The 21313-nt window shown below is 33.3% G+C and overlaps 2 protein-coding genes across 2 annotated transcripts in view; both read right to left on the reverse strand.

Moving 5' to 3' along the window:
* The window catches only part of LOC129803112 (phosphatase Herzog), a 31662-nt gene extending 15004 nt beyond the window's left edge, over positions 1 to 16658 (reverse strand). The window contains exon 1 of the mRNA XM_055849463.1: positions 16330 to 16658. Coding sequence (XP_055705438.1) covers positions 16330 to 16402 — 73 coding nt within the window. The 5' untranslated portion in view covers positions 16403 to 16658. The remainder of the gene's footprint in view (positions 1 to 16329) is intronic.
* A 3342-nt stretch (positions 16659 to 20000) lies between these two features.
* LOC129803111 (proteasome subunit beta type-7) lies at positions 20001 to 21313 on the reverse strand. Its single transcript, XM_055849462.1, has 4 exons — positions 21019 to 21313; positions 20775 to 20954; positions 20569 to 20716; positions 20001 to 20513 (listed from the first exon to the last, which is right to left on the reverse strand). The coding sequence occupies exons 1-4, from the start codon at positions 21078 to 21080 to the stop codon at positions 20058 to 20060; spliced, it is 846 nt and encodes a 281-aa protein (XP_055705437.1). The 5' UTR covers positions 21081 to 21313; the 3' UTR covers positions 20001 to 20057.

Consider the following 21313-nt stretch of genomic DNA (forward strand, 5'->3'; position numbering starts at 1 on the left):
TGACAAGAGTTCGTAGAAGAGTTACTTTTTGTAGTATACAAAACATATTACCTTAATTGTCCCTAAAGCTATTTTTTCCCACATGAGACTTTTTTTTTGGAACAAAAATTTTGCCCAATTTTGCGACTATTTTTGATACGAAGGGAGTATTATTTTTTAATTACAATTTTACAATATGTAAAAAGCTTAATAAATAGAAATTCATTTAATCATTGTGTTAAAATGGACAACTTTTTGATAGAATGATGAAGCCTTTACGCGGTAAAAGGATTTAGCGTTCAATGTGATTTTACTTTAATAATTTATATAAATATATTGTTAAAATTTGAAATTAAATCCTTTAATTAAACAATAATACAATTTTTACACGCATAATTACAATAAACTGAGCCATTTTGGTCTCTGTGAAAAGGCACTTTACAAAATGTATAATAGCTTTAATTAAAAACATCTGTTTCCAGTTTACTTATTAGCTATAAGGAAATTTTCTGGCTTGAACTAAATAGACTTAATAAATAAAGTACAAACTGAAAGTATAATGTTTGCAGAATATTTGAATAACTTTAAATTGAGATAGGAAAAAAAAAGAAGGCCCCCAGACAACAACAGAGAGATAACATAGAAAGCCAGCACTCTTGTCTATATACCAATATTCAGATATAGAACTTTCCAACAGACTCTCACTTTTTATTTTTAGTTCACGCCCACCTTCCTTAGCTAACAGAAAAGTAACTCGAAAAAAAAGTGGCTGAGGATGCTGGTAAAAGGCACTTCCTCTGTAAATTGATACATTAAATTCAAGAAATTTCGTGTCATGATGGCACGGTGGAAGACAATAAAAATCCAATTACCCAACAACCAAAGCCATGCATTAGCGTTTGAAATGTGACCTAAATGTTGTTGGAGGGTTAAATTAGAGAAAGAGGTGCAGAAAATTATTGATTAATATCGATTTGGGGAAAATGTCCCAAAAATAATATTGAGGAAATTTCATCAAAATTGACCAGGATGGTAACGGATATATATCCTAGCTACACCCCGGAAAATCCATCCCAACACCCACTCGACATTGAGAGATACCACTGGGGTGTATGGAAAATTATTCAACAGTGTGGAAAATGGTCCAATAGACACTTTAACCTGCTAATCTCGGTCTCTCCTTGCAAACATGATTCACTTGAGGGATGTATATCTTTGTGACTCACTAACATTGATCACCCCCTGCCATGAAAATCCCTCTTTTAACTTATTCAACAGCACATTTTCTCTGACTCACCCCAAATCATTCAGTATTTCTTTCACCCCTCTCAAAATAACTCCATTAACATAAAATGTCACCGTTTGGCTAAAAGTTTTGCTTTATTTAGAAATGTATTTCCTAAAATAAATCAATTTACATTGGACAAAATAAGCTGAATTAGGAAAAGCTCTTATCTTCTCTGGTAAAAGCTCTTTTAGATCACATTCATAATCAATTACTAGCAGCATCGAATACAGATATACAATCTCTCAAATGCAAATATTATAAACACCCACAATATTTTCTGTCAAAGGACAATTGAGGTCTAAGTTGCATTTACAATGAAGCAACATTTAATGGTATATTGAGGGTGGAAAAGTGACCTCGTTGTCACCCAAAATCCACCAGAAATAACTATATTGAAGCTCAAAAATGGTATCTAAACTAGCCATCGCATCAAACCCCACTAAATGGTGTTAATTCAATTGATTACAAAACTTAATTAAAATGTCACGTCATGATAGTCACCCGTATAGATATAATAAATAATTAAATGCATTATCTTTCTTCCTCCATATTCGCAATGTCTATCACATTTTTAACTGGAATATTTTTTTTAAATCCAGTTAAAATTTTATTGAATAAAACTGACGACTGACTATACATGACAGAATCATATGAATTTTAGTGTTAGACTGGAATGCATAAAATGTCGTCAAACGAGATTTTTTTCCCATAAAAATGTATGATTTATGCTATTCAGAATTTCCATTCAAACTTCACCGTCAAATGCATATTTTTTAAATATATAGGTATATAAAATTTCTCACATAACCATTTTAATTTAACTGTCTAAAAATATGTCTAAAACAACATTTTTTTCTATGTACACAAAACCTGAGAAAATTGTTTTGCAAAACAGAGTGGAAAGATTACCATCGAGTTGGGAGAACAAGTAGCAAGTTCATAATACAGTTTGATGTTCAATAATTACGCAATCACACAAGTACGAGACTGAATGGTAGAGTGAGAAAAAGCCACCTGACCTTGGTCACTTTCCGCCATTGTGGCTCCATCAGAAGTTGGCCAGAAGGAGGAAGTGGGGAACAGGTGGTGAGAAATTGACACAATAAAATGTCCAATATAATACTTGAGAGCAGTCCAAGAAAACACCCCCAGGGAATTCCCATTACTTTAAAAGATTGCACGTGCTCACCAGATCAGCTGGTGAGACTCATGCTTACGCGGAAGCAACAGTCTCTGTCAAATTGTATTCCCACCGGATCTCGGAGGAGTTTATTGGATTTGTAAAGATACTACGTCAAAATAAACACATAACAAAGGAGATTTTAGGAGATTGAAGCTTTATAAACAAATAATTCATAAATAGGGGAAAGTGCTCATGCTTTACACGATCCCAAGCTTTACAAATACTAAATTTTTCAAATGTCTTTCAATAAATATGACACATCCCAACCATTTTTTAAAAACTAGGGGAAAGTGTCCTGTTTTTTAAAAATATATTGCAGAGTCGCATTTATTCAGAAACATAGGAAAAATTTAGTCATGAGCACTTTCCCCTATAGAATTTTGTGGTCAGAGGATTCAAAGAAGAGAATTAAGAAATTCTAAACGATAGGGGAACCTGGGGCAAAAAGTTACAAAACGGATTTTTTTATTTTTTTACAAGCTACCCTAGCGCCCCAGAAATTTCTAATTAGTGCAGTTTTATAGGAAATTTACTGCTCTACAACTTTGTGAAAGTCATTTTCTTCTATTTTGTAAGGAAATACATTTATCGTGCTGTTTTTTAAAATGTAATTTTGTGACAATTCTCAAAAACGGGCACTCAATGGGTCAAGTGGTAGAGCACTCGCTCTATAATGCAAGTGTCCCGGGTTCGAATCCCCTTTAGGTCACCAGGAATTTTTCTGGCGTTAAAGGTGTTCGGATTTCATCCAGTGAGCTTCACTGCACTTGATTCCACGGCCGTGGGCCTGACAACCTCATCTCGTACAAGAAAAAATAATAATGTATGTCTAGAAATCCCCTTGCGGGAAGGCCTAGTTCCTTCATGGAATGCTGTGCCAGCATTATTATTATTATCAAAAACGCTGGGGCAAATAGTATCAGGTATGGGATATTATCATATTTTGATTTACTTTATTACGGGCTTTCGTAAATTTAAAAAAAAAATAGCTAGGTGACAATTTTTATAGAAAATTTATTACTCTACACCTTTTTAAAACACAGTTTTCTCTATCTGAACGAGAAAAGTGCTTTTCAAGCTATTTTATAGAAAAAACACACAAGAGACTGCTAATCGTTTGACAAATGCAAAAAAAAGCGGCGAAACATGGAAATGACGTTTTTTCTCACCATGAGACATCAGAAATTGCTCCGGTCTTTGTTACTTTTTGCTCCATACCTTTTGTTACTTTTTACCCCAAGTGGTCATTTTTAATAAAAGGATTTCTGGAGAAAAGAACTTTTGTGAAATTCTAAAATAGATAGTGGTTTCGTATTCAAAGAGTCCAAATCATTTAGGAAATATGTACTAGTGCATCAATTTTGGAAAATAAGTAGGTCAAAATTGATATCTGCTGTAAGGAAAACATTTTAAAAATAGGGCTACAAATTTCAATATTTTTTATTTTCTGAAATTCTTGTTCGAATTCTAAGAAACTTACGACTTTGAAGAAGGTCTATGGAGGCCATCTATGGAAAAAATTTTAAGTCGCTATCTCTTTTATCTTGGAAGAGATTGAATTTTCAAATTTTCAATTTGTGACTTTTTGCCCCAGTCTCTCCTACTCTTTGCTACATTTACTAGTTAAATACAAATTATTAAGAAAATATATAACAATGGAAATATTAATCCGCTAAAGCTTAGGGGGAAGTGGAGCACCTTTGAAATTGGGATTTTCACCTATTTTTAAATGAAATTGAGCCTTATCGTGATATAATTTAGCTTCTCAATCTGTTTGTGCAGCTAAATTATATCACGATAAGGCTTAATTTTATTTAAAAATAGGTGAAAAATTCCAATTTCAAAGGTGCCCTACATCCCCCTACGATTTAGAGAAAGTACTCTCCCTTCGAATAATGTGAATTTTCTTTTATTTTTCCTAAGGGATTAACACACAATTATCAATAAATTAATAAAATAAACTAACTAATATTAAATAGAAATGTGTAAGTGTCCTTGAAAAAAATAAAGGAAAATTTTACATTATTCGAAAGCATGCACGTTCGAAGGGAGAGTACTTTCCCCTATATGTTTATATTCTCCTTAAAATTCGAGAATTTATCATCTTTACAAGTAAATGTGTAACGTGAGTGGGGGCGTTGCCCTCCTAAACAATATTCAAATTAAATAGCATAAAATGAAAAATAGTTCAAGAACATCAGGATTTAGCTCTTAAATGTCTTTTCAATCGGTGAAAGCACTTTTATAGTGATTCGAAAGATCTTGCTTAGGGCTGAATCACATTGACAGTAAAATGCTCACCGTATTTCGTTAATTTACGCATTTTCATTGCAATTATTACGAAAATTGTCAATTACCTTATGTCATACTCGGTGGCCCTAGGTGGAAATAATATAAGAAAATTGAAGAAATAAAAGGAGAAGGAATTCTCCCAAAGCCTTTTTCACGTCATCTCGTTTGCCGAAGATACATTTTTGTTATTTTTTGCATTGTATAATCTCTAGAGTATGTAAAAACTAAAAATTCATGGAAATTTGAGGAACACAAAAGGTGGCCGGAATTGCAAGCTGGCCGGAATTTGGTACACTTACCCTATTTTTTTTTTGATAAGTCGTGTGAGATAATAAAAATGCACTATGGTCGAGATTTAAAAAAAAATAGTAATATTTATTAAGAATTGTGTGATTTTTTTTTTAAAACGCTGCTGTCATAGCTAAATTACGTAAATTAAAGAGCAATTTAGAATTACTGAGATATTCTATATGAATGCTCATCAATAATTGCAAACTAAAAATATCGATCTAAACGTAATAGTTCTTTTCTTTCACAGAATATAACCGTCTTCAAGCTTCGAAATTCGGATAGTATCATTAATCATAATAAGTGCTCAATTTATGTAAAAGCTATAAAAGTTATTAAATTAATAAGCCGTGATCATTAGGCAAATTTTATTGTTTAATTTATGGGCTTTATCATTTAATAATGTCTAAAAAGGAATACAAAATCTATATAGGATGAGAATGAAAAATTAACTGCTTTAATGGTGTGGAGTTTTCAGACAAATATTTAGCTCTGTAAATTGACAGTATTGATGTGAAAAACGAGGAGAAAAAGTCCCAAAAAGGAAGAAATTGTAAAAATGCGTGTGAAATGTGTCATTGTGACAAATGTTTGTCAATTTACGGAAGAATATGGGAAAAAAGGGATATTCTTCCAAACTAGACTAGACAAAATGGGAATAAAAGCCCAGGAATTTCAATTACGCATCAAAAATAGCGAAAATAAAAGCACCTTAGGTATTTTGCAAATGTGAATGAAAAAGTCGGAAATTCTTTCATCTCCGTTTGTCCTCATTTTCCACCCACCTACATCTACAATATTTATCCAGCAAACACAACTTAAGCACATTTGGGCGGATTTCTTCCTACAACATTTGTCACGTGAATTGATTTCATATGCAGTTACATTGAGTTTTGCTTTGCAGAAAATATCTCGTAATAATCAATTGACAATTTTCCAAGTCAATTGTTGATTTAATTTGAAAGAGAAATAATACTCAGAAATTCTGCAGAACTTTGGAATAATTTTCCAATTATATCCTGAAATGCAAATGCAAATAAAGTGAAAAAAAAGACTCAAAGTCTAGGGAAGGATGAATCAGAACTCAAGTGCGATGGAAAATATCAATTTATTTATTGAATGATGATGAGCTTAAACAAATATATAGAGATAGCATGAAAAATAAACACCAACTTTCTGCGAAAATCTTGATTAAAATAATCTCAAGATTCTTTACATTATGTGTTAGAAAAAGTATTTTCAGCTTTAATGGGACTATCGTATTATTATTAATAAATCCACCAAGACATACTTTGTGCTCTACAAAAAAGACATCCCAAGAACATTCATAGAATCTATTATAGACACAAACACAAATTCAAATTATGTGGGAAAAATTTTGTTAAATTGCACGGTAACGTGCCTAAAATACGAAGCAATCTAAGTTTTTTTTTTAATTACGTTTAATTTGCTAAAAATATTTAGTTAGGGGAAAGGACGCTACCTTCGAAACACTTAAGCTTCGGACAACTCAATTTTTTGTTATGTTCCTTATGGATTTCACCAATAGCTCTTTTCTGGAAGGCTTTGGAGTAGCTATTAAAAAATAATATAGGGTGAAAGGAACATCTATTGACACTTTAAGAAGTCGTGCCAGGACTTATTAACACCGCACTCTGTATCATTTGGAATACGAAATTTTAACACCTATCCTTATCAGAAAACGTAGACTAAGGAAAAAAACGTAATATTATTTACATTTTATTAGATACTTCAAATAAATTTCAAGATTTTAACAAAAGTGTCAATACACTGAGAACGGAGTATCACAATAGGTGTGATTATGAAGGAATCACACCTAAAAAAAAGAGGGTGCGATTAACTTTTTTTCCTCATAATTTCAAAACTTTTTAGGTGTAAAAATATATCAACATTTTTTATTGTTAATTTTATACCTTTTTAAGGGTAAAATTAACATGAAAAAGGGTACCTTTAACCCCCAATACACCTAAAAAGGGTAATATTTACACCGATTTTGGATCAATACTGCAGGGTAAAATTAACATTTCCGTAATGTTATTTTAACTTTTTCGGATTTCTCTCAGTGTAGGAGCTCCCTGTCGAAAAGCTGTTCGTTAGAACCTAATAGTGGGCCAAATTCGTTTAAAACACATTGAAAATATGAATTGTTCAATGCTTTAGTCGTCCGAAGATAGCGCGCTTTCCCCTATAGTTTTGCCTGTGGTCTGTATTTTTATTCTGGCAGGATTATTGCTTGGATTCTTTTTTTTACACTCAATTTGATTTATAGATAAATGAAAAGGACTCTAAACACTATCTGTGGTACTAATAATGATGTTATAGAGGTATTAACCATCCCCTTTGGCGTAATCGCCATCTTAGCGCCGTAAATCAACCTCCGGAACAAAACGATTTATTTTATTTTTATACTGACCATATTTATTGTTTATTGACAATTTTTACGAAAATAATACCCTATCTCTTGTGGACATAAATAGTTTTACAGAAGTACTCGCGTGGAAGACATGGTACTAACGAGTTTGAATCGACAAATCTTACAGTCGCCTATCAGATTGCTAAATTATAGTATAAAGGCCCAAATAGACTCAAGTTGATCCTCAAGAATATTGTCCGTAAAATTTTGCGGTAAAAAATCAGGTAACAGGAAATTTATGCGAAAATGTCTAATGTCTGACATGGGTTTCAGATCGCAGGTGTATCCGTATGATTAAAACTGCTGTAATTTCTTAATAAACAAGGTTTTTGGCAAAATTCGGACTTAGGATTGTATATTATTTAAAGCAATTGACTTCATAAGTCTTGAAAAATTACTACAATTACTTCCTGTTTAGAAAATCCAGATTTTGCGGAACTAGGCTAACCCTTTAGTTTGAATTACTGCTTCAACTCTCAGTTGAATGAGTATTAAGGCTAGTCCTTTACTGCAAAATCATGGGATAAACATTATTAAGGCCTGTTCAGTGAATTTCTTAAATTTGATTTAGTAAACAAAGGCACTTGTCAAGTAAGATAGAATTAATATTCATAGATTCTATGTTGATTATTGCAACTGCAATAATGGACACATGGGTTGCGTGAAAAGAGTGAAGAGTTTTAATTTGTGAAAAAGGAATAAAAAAATAAAAAAAGTAAGTTATTTTATAGAGAGGAATTAAATGAAATGTAAGAGATTAAATTTTTATAAGAATCCAGAAGAAAGAGAGGAAAGGGAAGGAAATATGTGTAGATAAAAGTTCATAGTCTTAAAGGAGACTGTAAGTGTCTGTAGCCATAGTTTTTTGATTTTGTTTTATATTAGAAAAATTTATATTTATTCCATCAGAAAAAAACTCAACCCTTTATTATATGACTAATATGACCAAGTTAATTTATAATAAAAACTACACCTGAAAATCATACCCCAGTCGCCCTTAACTCTTTCGCGTCTTTAGGGTCATATATGACCCGGGGAAAAAAGTTTCTTTTTGGCTATTTACATTAATTGAAATCTAACTGGAGTCTTGTGAAAATGAGCCAAGAATCTTACATCCTTCTATTATGATGTCGTGCACGAACAGATAGATTTCAATTAATGTAAATACCCAAAAAAAACTTTTTTCCCCGAGTCATGACATTACCCTAAAGACGCGAAAGAGTTAAACCCCCTGGAATTCTCGAATAAATTAAAAACCCAAAAGCTATCGAAAAGTAACAACATTTAAATCAAAGACTCTGCCACTGAAAATAAAAAATAAAAAATTCCACTTTTCCACGCACAAGACCTATTAATTTAAGGATTAATCTGTTTGGGGTTTAAGCGTAGTAAAATAGGACTGAGAACCAAAATTATAGGTTACGGGGACCGGGGCAAGTTTAGCCAATAAATTATTTTGATAAATATTTCAAGGAATAGGGAGGTGTTTACTTTGAAAAAATAATGGTTTCCTCAATATACCTGCTAATGCAAACTGTAACATCCCACTGTATAATTTTATCCATGTCTAATTCTACCCCAGTTTCCCCTATACAGCACTCGAAACGAAACCGATTCAAACTTGTCAGGGGGTTCTAGAGCATGCAAATGAATTCAGTCTAACCTCAGTCTGTCGGAAAATATGTTTTCTAGAAATTACTAACGTTTGATATTCATAAAGCGTTCTAAATCAAATCTAAAAGTGAACAAAAGATCGCACACGAATCGGGATATACAAATAAGGTGATTTTGGTACGAAAAAGGAACTTAATGATACTTGAGTCGATTTATAGGGGGTCTTTCAACAATCTCAATACACTATTTGCAACTGTTTGATCTCTATAGGGTAGGATGGAGTAATTCGGAATTATGTCTATTTTGGAATTTTGAGATTTTCTCACTGTTTCAGATGGTCAAAAAGAATAAGAAAACCACAAAGAAGTACAAGACTTTACATTCGAGAGTACTTCTTCGTTATTTTCCTTTTACTATCTAAAACTGTTGGGAAATTTCAAAGTTCTAAATTAGACATGATTCCATATTACCCCAACTTACCCTACGTCTAATGACAGTCAGACTAAGGTTGTTTTTTTAGAAACGTTTTAAATATTTAAATATGCTTGTCCAGGCCAAAAGAAAAATCTAAATTCCTTCATTGTAACAATTACCATGATAATCATTTTGATACTTCTATCTTCATTGACTTTACATATGTGCCTCAGCATTTTAAGCACAAGACTGTTCGTAAAATTGACTTTTGTTGTCATTATTTGCATTCTTTACGCAATGTCACACATTTTGAGACCACCATCTTCAAATATATGTAGAAAAAAAATAGTACGACATATAAAAATTATAATCACGTGCAATAAAGATTTCCTCCAGCATATTTCGATAAGACAGAATAACTCAGAAATACTGAAAAAATTATTTCTAACTTGTTCTAAGGATTTTACACAAAAATATTCCCAATTTACCCGTTATCTGTTAATTGTGTTTAATTGAAGAAAATCCACTTTTCCACCCCCGATTTCAGCGGAATGGCTAGTAAAATCAAGGAATGAGACACAGATGGCTCAAAAAAGTGAGAGAGAAAGAGAAATTATTGTGGAGGGAATTCAGCAAAATTGCCTAATTCATTGAGGTCTGTACGTGTTTGAAAATAAACACAATTGGCGCAATTGTATTGGAGCCACCAAGTAACATGAATGGCTGTGACTGAAAATTTTCACACGTTTCCCACACATCCACATTCCAATACTGTACGCAGCATTAGAAGCAAAAAACACACCAATTCAATCGTCTCCAAGGTTGACAAACACGGGTGAGAATTGAGAAAATTATTCGCTCATCGACTACATCAGTGGCATATCTTTTGATCTTTCATCAGTCAATAATGCTTGTGCTTTTTTTCTATCCAATAGAAAGTGTCTCAAATATTATCTGAATCAAAAAGAAAAATCATTTGAAATCAAAAATAAAACAAGTGGAAAATTACCCTAAAATTAGGAAAATTAGAATTATGTAACATGGGTTGAACGTTTTTTTTTGTCATTTGGATTGTCTTGTGAATAAATCTCGGTCACGACCATTGAAAGCTTTTGCTATCGAGAATACTTAATCTTGGATGGATAGATAAAAAGCTGCGACAAGATTAGATTTTGCATTTCTTTTACACTGTAAAAATAATTCTGTTTCCTCATTGAATCAAGTTATTATAATTTAGGTCTTTTATTTTTATTCGCTAGGATGCTTAGGATTCTTGTTAATAATTTGAGTAAGTAAATAATGCCCTACTCTATTGGTCAAGATCAAGGTAGATTACAAGGGCCCCTACCGTCCCTACACACTAGAGAAATTTATGTCCATATTGAAGCAAATTGCCTACGCGTCGTGTCTCACATCAAATATTTATACAGAAGAAAAGCAGATACGACAATTGTCGATGCAACCGTCAAAATAAAAAAAAAATAATGGGAACAAAGAAAGAACCTCTATGTGTATTAAAACACGGGTTTTGACCTGGTTAGGATTTATTCCTTTTTTCTCTTTACGACGTTTCGGGGATTGTTGTCCCCTTCTTCTCATTAATTCTCATCAATCAAAACTGACCGAACTATATCTACCTCTATGTGTATTTAGGTCTTTTATAGGAACTAACTAAATCAGTGCTAACGAATAATCCTGAGGACTAGAGTAATCTTTCTACCACAAGCCTCTAAACACGATTAACAATTGACCTGCTGTAAGCATTCTAATGGAACTATTTTTAGAAGTATAAAACCTGTATTTAATTTTTGTAAATATGGATTATACTGGGATCTTTTAACGTAATTCTAAGTTCAAAGAAGACTAGATATTGCTACAAATAAGGAGTGAACAGTGTGACCCAAAACAGTGAGGAATTCTCAAATTCGGTGGTCAGTAATTTTGACAGATGTTTTTACGAATCTGCAAAATTCAATATTCCTGAGCTGCAAGGGTGGTAATTTTTATGAATTTTCCTCCACCCTCAAAAACGACCCCCTTCAAGCAAAAGATTTTCACGGTAAATATTAACTCGAATAAACCCTCTATAACTTGGATTAGTTGCTTTTTCGAAAAGACACTTACAGTGTGCAAAAATGCATAAAATATTTCACATCAGAATTACGATTTTAGGCCCATTTTTTATTCTTGCCTCTTGGACCCAGAAAAAAGGCCTAGGTTTCCAAGTTTGTCAGGAAATGTGAGATGTAGAACTAGCTTTTAGATTATATGTCCATGGATGAAATTCATTTAGTAACTTGGAAAAAAATCAACTTTTACGAAGCTGCAACAATACGAAGGTGCAAAACCTTCCCCTAATATTATGCTTATTTTTCTGTAATGTATGATATATTCAAATTTCATATCCTAAATCGGTACTGAAAAGCATCGAACAGACTGGGCCATTGCTCTTTTAATCGATTTTCAAAGAAGCAATGGAGAAGTGAATATGACACCTTCATTGTTTTCGATTAGAAAACTCACTGAGAACAGCGCCATCCAGTGTAAGTAAAATGTCCAAGGCGGGAAATATTTTAAGTTGTTCAAAACACATTATTCACATTATTCACATGTATTTTATACTAAACTTTAATTTTACTAATGCCTAGACTCATTTTAAATACATTTCAAAAGTTTTCACAAGAGTTTTATGAATAAAATTGCCTTTGTTTTGATTTTTTCTGGCATCAGCTGATTTCGATGGTGGTCGATGAAATTTCGAACAGTGAATTTAAACAGAGAATGTTAACGGACTATGTGATATGGAATTGTCAAGGAAAAGCAATTGACCGGGCAATTGCTTTTTGCTTTTTGTTCAAGGTATTTAAATTTGGCTAATTTTACTAAAATATAATTTTCTTTTTACAGAATATTGTCTCAGAGAACGGAAAAAGATCAAATTGATGCAAAAATTAGTTTGATGACTCAATTTTTTGGATATTTTTTCCACGTGTAAAAAAGCAATGAAGGAGTAAAAAAGCAATGACCATGTAAAAAATCCCAGTCTGTTCGATGTGAAAGTGTCAATAAGTATGACATATGATAAATTCTTAAGTATCAATAAGTGTTCATTTCACCCTAAGTTGATCAAGAATCAAAGTGAAAGATTTTAGACAAAAAGGACAAGAAGGTTGCTCGTTCTGAAGTTGAGTAGAAAAGACCGGGGCATAATTAGCCACGAATTGAATTAAACAGTGGTATATTGCAGTTTGGCTTAGAAGGAATATTCAGAAAATCACTATTTATTTGAAGTAAACACCTCCCTTGCTATTCATTGAAATATTTATCAACCTAAAAGAAACATATATTTTAACAAATTAAACGCAATGTAAAAATTAATTTGCTGACTACTTAAGTATGGCCCGATCACTCCTAATCGAATATATGTATAACCAGGATAGATTTCAAAAGGGAAAAAGAAAGAGGTGTACCTAAAGTTCAGTGTCAATCAATACTGGCAATATTTCAGATAGAATATGCCCAATATACATTTATGTATAATAGTGTAACTATCTAAGAAAAGATTTTGTCACCCAAAATTTAAATCATGAAAGAGAATGAAGGAAAATATTACTAAAATTGACGCGATGTTAAACTTTCCGAGCGTAATTCCATGAACAAACTTTATAGAACTTTCCGCGAGGAGAGAAATGTGTAACATATTGTATTTATGACTTTGTTGTGATAATTTCTGCATGTCACTGAAGAACTACAGTAACAGAAAATCCCTTTCCGGAAACAATTGGGTAGATATAAATTAATGGTAAGTGGAGCATGTATCGACCATAAAAGTTCGATCGTCATCTTAAAATAAAATTATTTTATATATTGAAATAGTTACGAATAGAGCACATGTTGCAAAAAATAATTTTTAATTTTATTTTAGGATAACGATCCAATCTTCGTGATCGATACATACTTCACTTACCTTATCCAAGTTTGCGTAGGACGTGTAGTGGTATATTTGCGAAAGGGTTAAAGCACGGACTACTCTACCTACTCTTGGGTATATTTCTTGGATTGGTTCTAAAGGGAAAATGAATAAGAAAATCTCAGCTAAATTAAATTCTGTATGAGTCACTGATGATGACCTAATGGACCTTAATCATCCTTAAAGATTGAATTTCTTACAAACACTTATCATTTTCTTTCAAAGAAAAAAATCTTATTTAGAGTTTTTCTTTAATGGTATTACTGTTCTGTAGAAATTAAAAATTAGACAATAACTGATGATATTCTAATACTCCAAAATATTTATTAATTATAGGATTTTGAATAATTATTTCATACTGCTCCATAACTGCCTAATTTTCTGTAATAATCCTCTAAGTATTGAGATAAAGCTTAAGGATTTGAGTTTAATATTTCAAGTCAAAATTAGAGATTTCTTTTCCTAAATTAAAGGCTGATGCTGCTTTTCCTTAAAATGATCTTCAGACTAGAGGTTTAGCCTAGTAATATCAGAATTTTTCAAAGTCCTTCATACTTTTCCCAAATTCCTTTCATAAATCTGACCTATTTTTTAGGAAATGTGTGACTTAAGACTAACTATTAAAATATATTGCCATAGATGGGTCATATCAGGAGCATGACATTTTCTATGTTTCCCATATGTTTCTAATGAGCCGAAAAAATATTTCAGTTTATTAGCTGTTTTCTATCATTGTAGAATGAACTAATAAAAAATACTAATACAAAATAAAAGCCAATTTAATAACGAAGAGGCAACCGAAAACCCTAAATTGGCAACCTACGTAGTTTTGGAGATATCTCGTGTAATGTGTACAAAAACAGGCAAAAAATTACACTAAAACCGGTCGCATTTTTCAGAGTTAATGTCACCCCTCTGGGTCATATTTAATAAAGGAGTATAAAAAAATGAAGTGTTGGAAGCCATCAGAATATGTGCGAGACCTGAAAGCCTGCCCTTATGACGAATAGCTTTAAAATTAAAGTAATCTCAGTAATTTTAAAGAAGCTCTACATTTATGTATCTATTTACTCACTTTAAGGAACACCAGTGTACCATAAAAAAAATAATTTTCCCTGACCACCTAGTTATTTTTTCTTATGTTTGTACATAATTGTAAAGTAGAAGGTTGAAGCTCCAGCTATTTGCTGTATAGTAAATTTTTAACCTAAAAAATAACGAATTTTTAAATTCTCATATAGAAAATTAATTTTAATTATTTTTTCTCTTTCCAGTTTTTCTTTAAGCAAAACCGCTTTGGGAAAAGAAACTACAATACTCAAACATAATATTTTTCATTAGAATGAACATTATCAGTTATTGGTATCGTCAGAAAAATTATTAAACATTTTTAGCTATTTTTGTCCAGATCGTTCAAACACCAAATTAGACTCTTTTGGCTTTCCGAAGCGCACAATAACTTTTGTTTTGTAAACATGTTTTTGGCATTTCAATGAGAGTGAGTGAGATCTAGATCTAGTTATCTCGCTCATTCTCACAGGAAATTTTGAAAAAATGTTTACAAACAAAATGTTTGACAAGTTTTGTTCATCGGTTTCACTTTTATTGGTGATTTTCGGTCAGCGAAAACTGTCTCGTCATTAAAGGGTTAAAGACGTAAACAAAATAAAATGAAATACTTTAAAATTAAAGATTTTTAAAAGAATATTATGGACACATTTTGAAGAGAAATAAAGCCTAAAGCTATCGAAATTGATAAGAACAACTTCAAGTTTTTTTCAAGATTCAATGATATTTTTGTGTTTTGGAATAAATCTTTAAAAAATTTTATGCTTTATTAAATACAATCTTTATCAAAGAAGAATCAGCCAAAAGCCCCGAACAGAATCATCCTGATCCTTGAGAATTTCTAGCCATAGTAAAATTTGAGAAAAATTATCAGGTAAAAGAAATTTGTGCAAAAAACCAGAGCCTCTAATCAATCCCTAATCCTGCCCTCTGTGTATGATAATTTGGGTTGATTCTTTATCGCAAAATTTACCGAGCTTAATATTCTTGAGGATCAGCCTTTGTTTATTTGAGGCTTAAGGTTAATTTAAAACTGAAAGTTTTATTTCAGAATTTATGTGTAAAAGACCATTAACGATTTTGTCAAATTATGAAAAGAAATTCTATGAATAGAAGACCAATAGGACCAATAGCAATGCATATCAGAATATCAGCTGAGTCGGATAAATATACCACTAGAACTAATTTTGAGCGAGACCTGCCCTGATGGATGTTTCCAAAGGTTCTTGCCACACGAAGCAGCGTCATTGAGGAATCTCGCCTGGAGGATTTCCTGTGGGAAATCCCCAAATGAGTCGAGAGCAAGAGGGGGCCCTCAAGAGCCAAAACAGGTGCACTGTGAATGTGTTTGTGTGACGATCTCGCGAGAGGAGCTTTCTTGGCGGGGTGTTTGTGTGAGTAGATAGCAGCCATTTGTGGGAGCGACACTCTGTTTCTCCGTGGAATTTCCACCGAAAGGGGCCCACCTCTTGGTTGCTGCACGGGGTGCACAAATATAGACGTCACACACTTGTTCCCATCGATACGGTGAGCATGTTGGTGGAAAAAATGCGATTCTCCTGGTGTGCGTCTCAGTGACCAAAATAACTCTCAATCTCCCCTTCTTGCTCTCTCATCCACGAAGAAATTGGGGGCCCCTGAGTATGTATTGGTGCGTCTTGTGGTGAAGTGAGCAAGAAGGCAAAACCACAAACACACTCACGAGCATTTTGGTTGTTTTTGTGTGATTTGGGGGCGCGACGATTGAAACCCAGAGGAGGCCCATCTGTTTCCCATAATCCCCATTCCCGCTGAATTACCTTTGTCGACGGGATATGCATTCAATTGCTCATCTTCGCGGGACACTTGCGTAATTATAGCCGCTGCGTCCATTGAAGCGCATTTGGCAGTTTCCTCGCAATCTCGCACCTCTGTCGTCTCTCCTTTCCAGCAATTCTATGTGCACTCCGGGAGTTTCACACTTGCACCCCCGCACTTTAGTAACACTTCAACACTGGAAATAAGCACTCTACCAGCGACTATTGCAATTTTCATTGACGATTTTGAGGATTTTATTCCGTGATCTCATCACACACCTAAATGGAAAAATCTTCTTCTCCTTTGCGTGATTGTCAGTGGACTGGCGACTTTTAGCTATGCCTGCTATCTTCACTCTGTACATTTCTTACAGACAACTTCGCACCATTATGGTTTAAATTATATTAACCGTTTATAATGGTTCCTCTTTATTCTTTTTAGAGAACTTTATCGAGAGTTCGACAAAACGGATGAAACCGATAAAACAACTGCTCTGCAAAAAAAAAATGAAAACGGATATCTGAAATTTTGTTAAAATTTTTTTTAAATAATTTTCCCATAGCATTTTTCAAAATTATTTTTATGAGAAACCACTTTTTTACAAAATTTTAAATTTTTAACAAATAAAATTTACAATTTCCTTTAAAATTGGGAGTACAAATAAATTAGTTCAATCTGGATTAATTCTTCAGATCTTTGAAAGAGATCACTATATGTAAAAGCAGTAAGAAAATGTGTAATAAATCGATTGAACACTTGATTTTTATCATTTTTATATTGCTTTCTTTCATCCTTATTGTTTAGAATTTAAATGGATGGATTTCCAATATACTCTTTGAATTGTGGATGAAAATCAGCTAAAATTGGGCGTGATAGGGAGAAGTAGGGCAACTTTTAAATTGGGATCTTTCTCCTAATTATTTTAAGAGGAAAACTGAGTCATATTAAAGCTCTGCTTGTGCAGCCTGTGCACTTAAATTATATCATGATAAAGCTCAATTTCATTCAAAAATAGGTGAAAAATCCCAACTTCAAAGGTGCCCCACTTCCCCCTACTCCTAAATATTTGCTCAGAATTTATAATCAATATTGGTAGAAAAGGGAAATGCTTAGGTTGTTTTTTCTCGTCCACCTTTGTACGAAAAAGGGACGTATCTTTCAAGTAGGTGTGGCTTTGGAGTAGGCGTGGCTTCCTAGCAGACGTAACATTGATAATTTTTCTTTTATTCAGCATTTTTATCCCCTTCAATAATCTTATTAAAAAAGGACTAATAAATTGTTTTTTCTTTCTTCTTGGGAGGCTTTTATGCTTTGCCGCTTCGAACATTTCATATTTTTCCCATATTCTTTTTATATATCTGACCTAGCGGCAATATATTTTTATAGCTAGTCCGAAACATTTCCTGAAAAAAAAACGCTTTCCTGAAAAAAAAAAAAATGCTTTCTAGAGAGGATCCAGCAAGATCGGTAGTTGATATCTCCTACGGTTTCCCTTCTAGCTCAAGTAAGTATATAATTTACAAGTACATTAGTGATTCATAGCCGATTGGACCGATGTCGCTGGATTGGAAATTTCAAGACCTTTCTAAAATATCTAATTTCAAGCAAATCGGTCGAGAAACAGGCACTCCAGAGCGTGGTAGAACTTTGGCTTTTAAAAATTCAAAATGGCGAATTTTTGGGTCTCGCAAAAATATCCAAAAATTAAGAATGGTTGGAGCCATTTAGAGAAAAATTTTAAAAATATGGAAAAGGATAAAAACGTTTCTAAACTTACGAAAGCCGAAAGTTGTTACGGTCTGCCCTCTAGCCCGGTAGCGAATTAAAAAGAAACTCATTTATACAGCTCTCTTTTTGAGTTCAAGCAGCAAAATTGTGTTTAGCAGCAAATACTGTTTAGTTCTCAGATCTCAAATGAGACGATCAGAACAAGAGGCCTAACGTTCAGTAGCGTACCTAAGGGGGGGGGGGGTGCCATGTTTAAGTAAAAAAGATTTTAATAAAATAGACTCTGAGTCGTCTTTCTGGGGCGCCTTTCTAGTTCTTAAAATACATTTTGTCGTTATAATTCTTCAAAATTTCGCGTTGAAATAAATAAAAAACTTTTAATTTCTTCACGAGACTTTCTAGGGCGCTCCTCTTGTTCTTGCTCCTAAAATGCATTTTGTCCTTATCTATCAAAATTTCGCGTTGAAGAAAAAGCTTTTTTAATTCCCTGACTTTCTAGGGCGTACAATTGTTCTAAAGGCTTTCTTGGCGCCCATAAAGCTCTAAAAAAGCATTTTGTCCTTATATTTTTTTCAAGATTTCGCGTTGAAATAAAAAAAAACACTTCAAAATATTAAATTAAAATTGTGCTGAAAATACGCATAGCTGAAGTATAAGATGGTTCAGATTGTGTATAAAACTCGTACTTCTCAGATTATGTGCATGAAATCTGCATAGGTCAAGCATAAATCGCGCACAGCTCTTAAACATAAAACGATTAACCCATTCCTTACCATGGTATTATACATCATACGCAAATTGAGTAATTTTAGATGATTTATTTCTGTGAGCAATTGTTATACGAATTGCTGTCGGGAATGGGTTTTTAGTTAATTTAGTCCCTGAATTTCTTGGAAAAAATCGTGCGACAGATATGGAAATACATTTTGTTGTTCTTTTCTCGCTTTGCGGAAGGTCATGCGAAATTTTTGCTCAAAATGGCGATCGGAAAATTCGACATCCCGACGAATTTGTTAAAATTGGCGTCTTTCCTCTTTCTTGATTTGAATTCTAGTTGCCAATTTGTTTTCTTGGATAGTTACTCTATCTAAATCTAAAGCAATACAGTTTGTCATGAATTAATGAACAGAATTTAAATTCAGTGACCGTTAAGACGTGTGTTTGATAGGGGCTCCTCGAGCCCCCATAATAGGTAAAAATTTTGTCTTTTCAAAGAAATCATCTACATATTAATCAGTAAGAATATAATTGCAAAATATGAACATTTTATCTCAAGTATTTCTAGTACATTGACTGAATAGGTTAAGATTAAGAAAACAGTTAAAAATTTAGATTCAATTTTGTTTCAATTCAATACAGGACTATGCTCAATTTTAACCATTTCATTCATGAGCTGTGCGCGGCTGTACCTGTTTTGACGATTACCTCGACGATTACCATCTGTTTTATGAAGTCCAACCGCTGCCTCTGTGCATGTTTTCAGCACAATCTAAACTATTTCATGCTTAAGCTGTGCATGTTTTTAAAACAATCTTAATCAAAATGCAATTCTTTAAAATTTTGATTTTTTACTGTTGATCAACATTGAGTATTAAATTCCTTGAAAAGGACAATTTCCACTTTTCCGTTTAACTTTTATTAAAAATAATTGAAATTTCACTGAATTTTGAAAATTAAACCTTCCCTATTAATATAACATCGGAAAGTTAATTGTTCTCAAAGTTTATAGGGGTTTCAAATCTTAAAAATCCTATGCTGAGCATGTAAAATTTCAGCATAAAATTGCTCTCCTGTAATGTTGGCCATTTGCGACTTATTCGTTTTATATTCTGAGCCGTCGATATGAGATTTTAAGGAATTTTATCTTAATAAGACTTCTTTGTGTATCCTCGTTCCATTTATCTATCACAGAAAATAAAAAAAAAAAGTTTGAAAGCAGTGAAAAGAATGTTTCGAAAAATTTATTTTTAAAAAATCTTGAAATCCAGAGGAAAAATTATTTTTAAGCAGTATCCATTGGAGTTACTCCCTCAGAGGATGGACCTGCTGTAATCCTCACTGACTCACTGACATCCAGCTTATAGAGTTTCTCCTTGATTACCTTAGTAGTTCCCGGTGGAGCCTTGTAGGTCATGGTACGCTGCCCCTTCTCATTGGCCTCCTCGTAGGTGCGCAGGAACTCAGTGTTGCCCTTACGGATGACACAGAGATCAATATTGGATCCCGAGCCCAAATCATTGAAAACACCCGCTGCAATTGCATCCCTCACGAGTTTCTTTCCCTCCTCCTCAGACATATCCGGACGCCAGCGAGACTCAAACACTGACATAGCAGCAAGACTTCCAGAGCCCATTGTTGCATAGGGAAGCTTGTCTGTAGATCCATGTGGATAGATGCAGTAAATATGGGGTCCTGTATTGTCTACGCCTCCCAGAACCAAAGCAGCGCTAATGTATCCCTTTAAAAATAGACAATTTTATTTTGCTGGACAATAAAACTAGAGAAAAATCTACCTGATAGCGGAAAAGCATCTGCTTCAGCATAGAACTAGCTGCCACAACAGGAACAACTCTTCCAGTCTGAAGACGATGAAGCTCCAGCTGAGATGCAATACTCTTCGTAGTCATCTCAGTATCTGCAGCTGTTCCTGCACCACAGCAACTACAGAAATACATCTCATTTAGATCACTTCCGGGCATTTTTCCCGTGAAAAACTTACTAAATATTCTTGGCCAGAAAATGAATTTTCTCGCAATTTTTGTCTGCCACAATTGGCCCTTCAGTGGCTCTGGTATCAGCTCCCAATATCACCCCATCCTTGTAGATAATTCCCACAATCGTAGTACCTGTTTTGACTGCCTTGGGAGCCGCATATCCTTTTTGCAGGAGGAAGTTGTTCCTGTTCCCAGATTTGTGAGGTTAGGTGACTATGCACTTTTGCAAAACATTCTGACTAAACCTACCTGCGACAATTATCAAAGGCAAATCCACTCTGGGGAATATCTCTGGCTATATCAGTAGTCATTTTAATGCAGGAAAATATGGAAAAACCGCTGAAAAACTATATTTTTGCGGAGAATGAAATCACCAACGCTAAAGTCAATATTACACTGCACAAAAATTTTGTATAACAGTTTGACGGCCTGACACATATAACCTAAAAATTTGTTTATATTTTCTCGTGAGCATTGTTTTTCAACATTGAAAAGTTCTTTAAAATTATTAATTTACACCATTTACACTAAACAATAGGTAATT

Source organism: Phlebotomus papatasi, chromosome 2 (genome assembly GCF_024763615.1).
Source record: "Phlebotomus papatasi isolate M1 chromosome 2, Ppap_2.1, whole genome shotgun sequence".
NCBI lineage: Eukaryota > Metazoa > Arthropoda > Insecta > Diptera > Psychodidae > Phlebotomus > Phlebotomus papatasi.